The following is a 10,608-nucleotide window of genomic DNA, read 5'->3' as shown; positions in this document are numbered from 1 at the left end:
GTCTCAAAAAAAAGATAAGATAAAACATAAAGAAAGAAAGAAATGAAAAGAAAAAAGAAAAGAAAAGAAAAATCAACAAAAACCTTGTTGTTTTTTGTTTGGTTTTGTTTTTTTGTAACCCTGGTGTCAAGAACACTGACACTTGGGAACATAGCACAGAGTAGTTACTTAATAAGTGTTTAATAAAATAAACTGAAGGGGAAAAATTTCAAATTGCGTATCAGAAGACTCTGATTCTAAAAATAGTGCTTTGGAAGAGAGAACCTGTGAGGAAAAGATCTGTTCTCTTTATTTAGAAGACATTGATCTACAGCTGATTTAAGAGTTGTGTGATTGTGATTAGCATATTTTTCTTTAACATATATCTGAATAAATTTCTACTGACTTATTTAAAGAAATGGTATGCACCAAGTCATTTTTAAAAGCATTGGCCTAATGTTTTTCCATTGTTAGGGAAGATTGCATGATTCACATTCATAATTTTTCTTTTTTTTGGCATCATAAAGACAATTCACACCATTTAAAATTGCACTTCTGAATTTACTCCACAATATCAAAGTTTAATCAATACAGTCCAAAAGATCTATACAGAGGTATGATTCTTAAAAAATTATAATTGAATTTTACAGAGCCATTGCTCAGGGAATGCCACTGACTGGAATTCCCAACAGCTCCAGTCATTGTGTGTGCTTCTTGGGCGTGGGTTCAGGTCTGTACGTACTCGGTGTTGTTATAAAGGTAGTCCAAGAGTGGACGACTGGGAAACGGGGAAGGAATATTCAGAATTGGAAACATCTCACTTTACACATTCCACATAAATTACCTGAGGCACACATCCAAAATATCCTGAGAATTAGATACAATCATTTCCAGTTTGGAAGAAGAATAGAATAATAGAGAACCTTCTGGAACTTATTCAGAAAATCAAAGGAGTTCATAAAGCATGATTAGTGACAGAGGCAAGAGCTGAACTGAAGCACCTTGACTTATTCCAGCACTAGGATTTAAAGCAGCAGCTAAAATCCCATCTGTCTGATCCAGGAGACTTGAACATTTGGGCAGTGTGGTTGGGAATAGGGGAAGAAGTCTCCACCCCATTGCCCACACACTGTGCAATCCTGAAATCTTTGTTTTCTACAGCTCACTCTAGCTAATATGAGTTTCCACATCCGGGTGGGTTTAGAAGCAAAATAATTTTTTATGTTGCCATCAGCCTTGTGCCTCTGAATTCTGCACACAGAATTTCTTCCACAATGGGTAGAACCTTTTGAACACTAATGGAAGAAAGGAAACAAAAAGTATGTTGAAAGACAAGGTATTTAAGAAATTAAAACAAAATGCTCATTTATTGTTTTTAATATGTAGTCAAATATGACAGCAGTATTACACAAATAGTTCCCTTCTCCCCCTTCTAAAATCCCAAATTTGTTGACTCCTACTGTAAGTGAAAAACATGGTTCACTTCTGAAAATAGCAATCAACAGCGAAAACACAGGTAACATTTGGTCCCCACCAGCTTCCACACCTTTAAAGATGAATTGTGTCACTGAGGCAGTCAATACACTAAATTTCTTATCAAACTATTACTAGGGGGAAAAAAAATTAGATTTCCCACACACTGTAAGCAGAACTGAAAGAGTTGCAGAAAAACTTGGTTTAAGAAGCTGTGTGAAGAAAACATTAATGAATTATTGCAATCGTCATAATCCCCAGGTAAAAGATGGATGTCAAATTAATGGACTGTAAGGAAATGCATTCAAACTTAGGTCATTAATATTACAGTGAACATAATCAGGAAGCTTGCAGAAGTATGTAGCATCTCTGAATTATTGAATCTGAACAAAGGTTTCCAATAGAGGTCACACTCTTTTTGCTCTCAGACACCATTAGTGCAAATTCAGATACAATCATTTTTACATTTGCAGGCTCAGGTACGTTCAACAGAAGGTCATCGGGAAGTATGGGCTTGTTATTTTAGCATAACAGAATGCAGGCTTGGAATTTCTCCTTGACATGGCAGAAGAAATAGGAATGATGCCCAGAGGACTGGAATAAATTCAAAATGCTTGGTTTTCCAAGTTCTATTTCAATAAGCTTTGGAAAATTAACCTTCACCTGAAAGACACGTCCTTGGTTTGGCACACAGGACTTTCCAAAACAGTGAGAAATGAACTGGCCATGTGCTGCACTCACACACATAGTCATTCTTTTTGTTTGGGGCTGACTGAGTTCACAGGGTCAGATTTTCCTCAGTGTTCTCTTGTAGCAGCACCGCAGTGAGCTTTGTGATTCTGACAAAGGGTACGATTATATCCACTTTGAAATGCGTTACAAATATTCTGCATGCTGGTGCAACTGGCATAAAATATGGAAAGCCCCCCCCTCCCGCAAAAGTGCCCAACTTCTTCTCTTTTCACACTTCAACATTTCAAATGACTACAAACAGAATTACCAGAAACAGTAGTAAATTCCTGGCATTTGAAGTTCCCATGATCCCAGCTGGCACATAAAAAAGACTTTCCTTTTTTTCCCCTGAAAATAATGTCCTCTCCAGGCACTGTTCAAATGCCTCAAATCAGGCAAATTAGAGATTTGTTTTGACCAACCAATGAAAAGACTTCCCCTTCTTCTCTGAGAGGGCCCCACGACTGGGTTACGCCATACACAAGATGTCAGTTTCTAAAGAGACTTCACTGATTTCCCTAAAACGATTTTAACATTTCTTTGCAAGCGAAGCTCTGATGTTGCTTCATGTTATTTTCAGAGTAGCCTGCTGCAGGATGCTTAATTTGAGTTTTTATTTCCCTACTATAAAAGTGACAATCTGAGTATGTTTTCACTCAAACCACCTCGAACATGGTGGCTGAGGTTTCACCAGAAATGTCCAGAAAATAGCACTTGAGTCTGTCTGAGTCCTGAGATGGTCAAACCTCAGAGAAATCCAGCTCTGAGCCCAGAAAGGAAAGTGCCATCTCTTATCCTTTCCTCAGGAAAATTATTTTATTTATTTATTTTGCCTTATTTTCATGCCTTTTAAGTCAAAGGAAGATAAATGGAAAGTCTCTTTCTGGTCATTCACTAATTCTTTAGGGCAAGTCATGTAATTCTCGAGGACAGAGGCCTCCATGATGTTAGGATGAATGCCATAGAAGAGGTATGGGGGGTGATGGCTGCATTTTAGACTAATTGGGCATATCCTTTGATTTCTCTACGTCAGGGGTCTCAGCATCACTTGCAGAACATGTGCCCCAGTGTCTGGATGTCTGAATCACCTAAATTTGAACTGGTCATCAATGAATATTTATTTGCACATTGCTCTTAAGAAGTTAATAACTCGGCCAGGCACGGTGGGTCAGGCCTGTAATTCCAGCACTTTGAGAGGCCGAGGTGGGCGGATCACCTGAGGTCGGGAGCTGGGGACCAGCCTGACCAGCGTGAAGAAACTCCATCTCTACTAAAAATACAAAATTAGCCAGGTGTGGTGGCATATGCCTGTAATCTCAGCTACTTGGGCGGCTGAGGCAGGAGGATCGCTTGAACCTGGGAGGCGGAGGTTGCGGTGAGTTGAAATCACGCCATTGCACTCCAGCCTGGGCAACAAGAGCGAAACTCCATCTCAAACAATAGCAACAAAAAGAAGTTAATAACTCTACCTAATAGCACATTTAGATTTTTATTTTTTCCCATGAATCATCTCCATTCACTCACTCTTAGGTTTGTACTTCCCCCTACAATTCCCCCATGAAACTTCTAAAATTAGTTTCATGCTATGTATTTGTTTGATAGGCACAGAAGGTTTACAGCTGCATGGTCAGTAAGCGATACTTTGGTCATGAATATATAGACATATATATTTGTAATGCTGGGAAAAATAGAGACTGCTGTTAAAAATCAAAATTCTGGTGGAATGAAGAGAAGTCATTGAGATTTTTTTCAACCAGAATGAAAATAAAGAAAATATCACTATCTGCCAAAATCAAAAGTTTTTATATTATTCCATTATGAAACATTTACTGAGTAATTTGCAAATGTTAATAAGCCTTAGAAACTAGGAAAAGATGAGTATCAGTTTATGACTTACATTTAATTTTTTTCCAGTCTTTTATCCTGGATTTGAAGTAACACGGAATCTTTTAGTGTCAACAGTGAGCTGGAAATTAACCTATAATAACAAATTTTGAGCATTTTGCTCCTCTAGGCATAATTTGGTCACTCATAATAAATATATTATGAAGAAGCCAATGATGATGTATTCCATAAACTTGTTATGAAAAACTGATTCCAGAAGTTATGTGATTTTATTTGAATAATTACCATCTTACTTCTCTGCAATAACCATTGCGAGAGCAGGGGGCATCGGATGGTTAAAAAGTTATTCCAGGCAATAATTAGGCAGATGTATTACAATTTAAGTTGAGGCTAGAAGATCAACTTAATCAAAACCTTAAGAAGTAATACCATGTTATGATATGACAGTGGTAGAACAGGAAATTATAGACACATTTGAGGCTGGAGTTTTCTGATTTCCCTGATTGTCTTATGTCTGGGATGGTCTAATAAATGACATAACCACCACACACACCTAAAGTGCAAATGCTTTTTTGATACACTGGTGTTTTCGAATACCTCAAAACAGTGATATTAATAATTCAAAACCCAATAGAAATATTGGTTCGAGAAATCAAACTTCAATTGTTGCATCTGGTCAGTAAGACTGCAGTGAACTAGAAAGTATTCCTAGGTCAGGGAGAATTTTGAGTAACTTTTCTTCGCACAAGTATAATTAACAGGTCCTTTCTAATAGAGCAAACACAGACATGCAGGGATGTATTATGTTTCGGACACATTCTTCAGGCAAATACTTTCTAGCTCCCTTTTTAAGTAGAACAGAGTTGAAAACTGATAGAGTATTATTGATCCTATCTCCTTGTAAAGTCTGGTTCAGGGATTTTATTGTATTATAATGATCAGTTACATGCCTGGATTCTCACTACTGTATATCACAAATTACTAGCACCGTCACTTGGTTCCAGTAGGTGTTCAATAAATATTTCAGTGAATTGAGCAGTTAAATAAATGAACAAATAGGGAGATGAATCACAGTGCTCTGTAAAATGTAAAATCCTTCACAAACAAAAGGTAATAGGAGTATATAAAAGGTAACACCACAGACCTCGCACTATCTGCCCAAAAAACCTTATGAGGACAAAAATGTTCTAATAGTTTGAACAGCAAATAAAAATCGCAACTATATATGTAGTCAGAAAATCAGCTATACAGATCATTCATTTTCAAATACATTTGGGAAGAAATAAAACAAAGGTAGAAAAATTTTAAATGACCAAAATAAATCGTATTGCTAACTTAGATGGCCACAGATGGGGGCAGGGGTGTAGAGAGGAGAAATTGAAAACCCAACAAAGACCCCACAATGGCTAGAACTTGAAATCTCTGGATATTGTAACAATAGCAGCCTCCTTAAGTCAGCAACAAGAGAAAGATTGATCCAATGTTCTATATTACAGGACAGAGCAGATCATCAATATAGCGAATAAAGTTAGCATTGAGTGGACTGTGCTGTCTAAGCTGCTTGGTTGGCCTTAAGTACCAACAATTAAGAGATGTAGGCAATGAGAATTGAAACAAACATTTAAGTTCAAGACCCAGTTTATTGACACTGGGACTATTACTATATCTCTTTGGGCCTCAGTTTACTTATCTGTAACATTAAGAGGTTGGATTACATGATGTCTCATGATTCTTCTTTTTTATTTAGAGATGGGGTTTTGTTGCCCAGCCTGGAGTGCAGTGGCACAATCATGGCTCACAGCAGCCTCTAATTCATGGGCTCAAGCAACCCTTCCACTTCAGCCTCCAGAGGAGCTGGGACTACAGGCATGGGAAACCATGCCTGGCATGCATATATATATTTTTACTATCATCTCTATCAAATATACATATATATGATATACATGTATATTTGTGTGTATATTTGATAGAGGTGGGGTCTCACTATGTTGTCCAGGCTGGATCTCCCACGATTCTGGCATATGACGCTGATAACAAAAGTGGGGTTGGAAGTGGTGAAGTAAAAGCAGCAGTAACTTGGAAAATACCTAAAGAAATACAAACCAAAAGAACATTTCACAGGAGGAAGAAATTAAAACCAGAGAATCTAGTTTTCGATTAGTCTTATTTAAATATTAATTTCCTATCATGAATGAAAGCATCTTGAACCAATCCGTGGATCCTGGCAAAACCTTCTCTCAAGTGGGCAATAGACACTAGGGACGTGATCAAATTTATACTCCCTCATGAAGACGTAACATAAGAATCTGTTGCCAAAAACTGATAAATGATACTAACCTTAGAATATGTATCTGGATATTAGCATAATTTAAAATAATTTTATTCCCTTTATATAGTCTGCATGTGCAAAGGTTTACATTAAGTTCCAAATAGTTTTATATTTTAATGCCATAGCTCTTTACATTAGTGTTAGAGTGATAAAATAAATATGAAATTATTTATGTTCGAGATATTGCCTTCTAAATGGAAGCCTCCTTTTGCTGTTACATGTAAAATAGGAAATCATAAGAAACTAGAGAAGCTAAGTGGTTCTGTGCAATAAAGAACTCAGCCAGCTGAAGGATGTTCACAGGCAATGTTGGCAAAGAGTGGAGAAATACATGGGATGGATGTCATGTGGGACAAATACTAAAGGAAATATTCAGATGCACAGAAAAGAAACTGAAAAATTTTGCTTTGTGTTTTGAATGCATTCTCTTTTTGCACTTTCTCAAGATATGTGATGAACTGATTACCTTTGGATGCTTTTTGGACTGATGAGCTATTCTTCCTTTGAATGCAAATTTGTGCTGGTACTCGACCAATAGTCGTACTTTATATGGGTTACATTAACATAAGATTTTTAAGAGTCTGTACATCTGTACATTTAATCAGGTTGCACAATAATCTTGTAAGAAAGACAGGACAAAAAATGTTTTTCTTTTCCAAAATTGCAAATTGATACTCATGGAGGTTGAAATGATTTTCCCAAGATAACACAGTGGGGACTCAAAGCTGTGTCAGCTTGTATTTTTTTCATTACTCCATGGGGCCTCTCTAAGATAAAAAATGCTTGGATAGGCCCAAGAGCTACTAAATCTTGTTTCTTTCCTCCTCTTCCCTTTTCTTCAAGGACAAGGAATTCAAAGGAAACACTTCTACAGCATTGTTCATTAAAATTTTCTTCAACCACAGAAGTGTTTCTTGTTGTCCAATATGGTAGCCCCAAGCCAGGTGTGGCTATTAAGCCCTTGATATGTGGCTGGTGTGACTGAAGAATTACATTTTAAATTTAATTATAATTAATGTTAATTTCAAAAGCCACGTTGGCTAGTGGATATAATATTGGACAGCACAACTCTAGAAGCTACATATAAGGGATTGGCAAATGCCCTTGATACCTCAAACTAAAATAGTAATTGGGGGTCAACTGCACTTTGTCTTTAGTTTTCTAGGGGTTAGTGCATCTTCAAGTCCAAACCCTTCACACCCAAGCCATCATTTATGATCAGTGCCATCTGTTGGGCTTAACCCATTTATGCCTGAGGTTGTAATTTTTTGAATTTTTGCAACCAGACCTTGGTGATGACCTTGAGCAGTAGGCTCTAAATAACTCCCATAAACTTAGCATTCCAATAATGGAACACTAGACATAAATGGGTCAAGATATTTTTCTTGAGTTTCACTATCTTTACCTAATCACTGATTATTATTTTTACAAATAAGCTGAAATAACTAAAGTCCTCTGTAGCACCATGTATCTGATTTATCCAGAAGTTTTGTCTCTTTGCTGTCTTTAATTTTTTTGTTATTCTATTATGTTCATAGTAATATTCATGTAATGTACAGTTGTACCTTCTCCAATACATAATATATGTAAAGTTCAAAGCATTGATAACCATTTTGAATTTTCAGAAACTGTGTGTATGTTCTCTCAAATGGGGACAAGAACAAACCGGAAATATAAAACAGAATGAGAGTATCATGAAAGAAAAGGATTTAGCCAACATTTCCCCTTACCACTAAAGAATTCATATACCCCACACTTCTCACTACCTTTAACTCTTAGTTCTGTTAAGAAGTTTTCCAACACTCTAGTTCCAAAAAGTTTTCTCTATTATTTGGTGCTTTGGTTCACTGAAGAATTCAGAGTGTTTATGGTTTTTTATAGAATTATCAATTGTTTTGAATCAAAATAGAAGATGAACATTGAAGGGTATAAGAATAACATTACTACTTGAGAATTAAGTAGCACTTAAGGGACACAAACTAAGAATACACATGCAAGATTTCTATAACTGTCAAACAGTTGCTATTGGAAGCCATGGCTACCACAAAAGCTAGTGAAAGAAGCATCATTTTATCCTAAAAGGAAGTCGTCTATGTGTTCCTTATGCATTTGTAGAATACCAGTTGCACCAGTAATGTTGGCATGTCATTTGGTTATTGCTGTCTGACCAAACCTACTCCACAAGAATAAGCCGGGATACTTCACATAAACCAAACATAGCTGCTGCAAAGAGATTGTCATCACAATCCTTCAATCACCTTGCTTTTCAATTTTTTTTTTTTTTGCAATAGTTAACTAAGTTAGGAAAAAGTTACCACCTTCATCAAATACTTAAAATTGTAAAGCAAAATATATGGAATAGAAAATGGTTCATGTCAGACACTTGTGATGATAAAGTATGATACTCTGTGAGTGGACTGATGTCCAAGGCAGATGTGTACAGATGCTAAACTGTTGGGAAAATGCTGCTTATGAGACATCTCTGCTTCTTGAGACCTGAATCTGCAAATGTTGAGCACTGTACCTTACAAAAGCCAACAGTTTCTTGGCACAGAGTGTAAAAGTTTCATGGGTTGGAATGTTGGTGAAATTGTACACTCAGTACCTGAATTTAAACTTTAGGAGCTCAGTGTATATATTAACCACTTTCCTTCTCAAGGGATGCTATTCCTTTCTTCATTCATGGGGAATTTTCAAAATCAGGACTGTGATTCCAGGGCAATCGATACCTCCATTTAAGGAGCTTTCTGCATCCACTTGATTTAGCCAGAGAGGGAAGGGGTTGACATGAACGAAAAAGTGGATCAAATAGTCAAGAACATGATGGGCGTGGTAATGAACTGAACCACTTTCGCTACGTGACAGAAAAATATTCTAATATTAAGGATTATTTTACAACTCTATGGAAGTAATGCAGCGATGCATCTTGCATCTGTTTTGTCTTGATGACAAAATGCACACTTATAGTCACAAGATCCTGCCTTGTGTTAGTTATAAACAAAAATATATTTATTTATATATTTATGTAACTACTATGTGCTTTAAAGAAAATTACTGTATGATTCAGCAGGGTTTTTCATTCTTTTTATCGCCATGCTGACGTGAATGGCTTCTTAGACAGGAATCGGCAATGAAATGGGTCTTTAGTACTGAAATGGCATAAAATTAAAAATAACCATAAGTTTAAAATCCCTTAACATTTTTGTTTCAAAAATGATTAAGGAACCCTTCATACTGTTTCCTTTTGTTTCCATCAGCCCAGAGCAACTGGTTTCATGGGACTTCACAGTTGGGGAATGGAGGCAAGGCTTCCCTAAAGCGTAAATCAGATGTTTTTATGCTGAGGCAGGAGAATAGAAAGCCCCGTTTGCCACCCCCTCTTCCCAAATCCTTAGCTAAAAGTTCAGAAATTTCGTCACAGCTCATAGAAAGGTCATTCATCATGAAGGAAGAGGCAGACATAGTTTGAACCTCCTGTACAGATAAAAAGATTCGTTCTGTAAAGTGATGAACCTGTTGGTACACATGGATCTAGACCAGAAAAACAACATCCTTTTGCCATCCATCTGTTTTGAAAATATAGAAAATCTCTTATTTTGTGTTTGTTTTCACTCCTGCATGAGCTGTTTTTCTTAGCAATCTGGAAACATTCATCATTGCTCTTTTGAGTGAAAGGGTTCGGCCTTTGGAAAACAGTTACATTTGAGACATCAGAGAACATTTGAACCAAAGGTGTCGATCCCTCATGAACTAAAGCTTTATTATAGTTTTTTTTTTTTTTCTGATCCCTTTGCAACCCTGCACCTAAGCCAAAAGCATTATAATCTTGTCATACTTCAGATAAGTCCACAGGAGATGTTCCGAGTGAACTATAGATGACATTCCACTAGGGAATTCTACGTTCAGTGTAAATGGTATCTTGTATAAGTTTTAGTTTTTTGTTTACCCTTTGTTTCCTGGGCTGAGCTTGTCCAGAAATCTTGTCTTCTTCAGGCTACAGCAGCTTAGAGCTTGTTTGTTTGTGTGTTTGTTTTTGTTTGTCTTAAAGGTATAGGCAAAATTTTAGTCTTAACACCTGTAAACCAGTACTGGTGTTGTTCTGTCCTAGAAATTTTAGCACTGCTCTGATACAATAAAACCTTCTTTCTCTCCAACTGGTTCAACTTCAGCATAGGCAGGATGTCCAGAGCCTCTTCTAAACTTCATTGCAGGCCATCTGCTTGGGCGTCTCTGAAACAGAAAACACGGAA

General features: G+C 36.8%; 1 protein-coding gene across 2 annotated transcripts in view; it reads right to left on the bottom strand.

The window, feature by feature from the left end:
- Positions 1 to 519: 519 nt before the first annotated feature.
- Positions 520 to 10,608, bottom strand: part of PLXDC2 (plexin domain containing 2) — a 468,173-nt gene continuing 458,084 nt past the window's right edge. For both annotated transcript variants that reach the window (XM_001094803.5, XM_028826043.2), the window contains one exon: positions 520 to 10,588. In XM_001094803.5, coding sequence (XP_001094803.1) covers positions 10,472 to 10,588 — 117 coding nt within the window. In that variant the 3' untranslated portion in view covers positions 520 to 10,471. The remainder of the gene's footprint in view (positions 10,589 to 10,608) is intronic.

Source organism: Macaca mulatta, chromosome 9, assembly GCF_049350105.2.
Source record: "Macaca mulatta isolate MMU2019108-1 chromosome 9, T2T-MMU8v2.0, whole genome shotgun sequence".
Taxonomy (NCBI): Eukaryota; Metazoa; Chordata; class Mammalia; order Primates; family Cercopithecidae; genus Macaca; species Macaca mulatta.
This window is presented reverse-complemented; position numbering and strand designations above follow the sequence as displayed.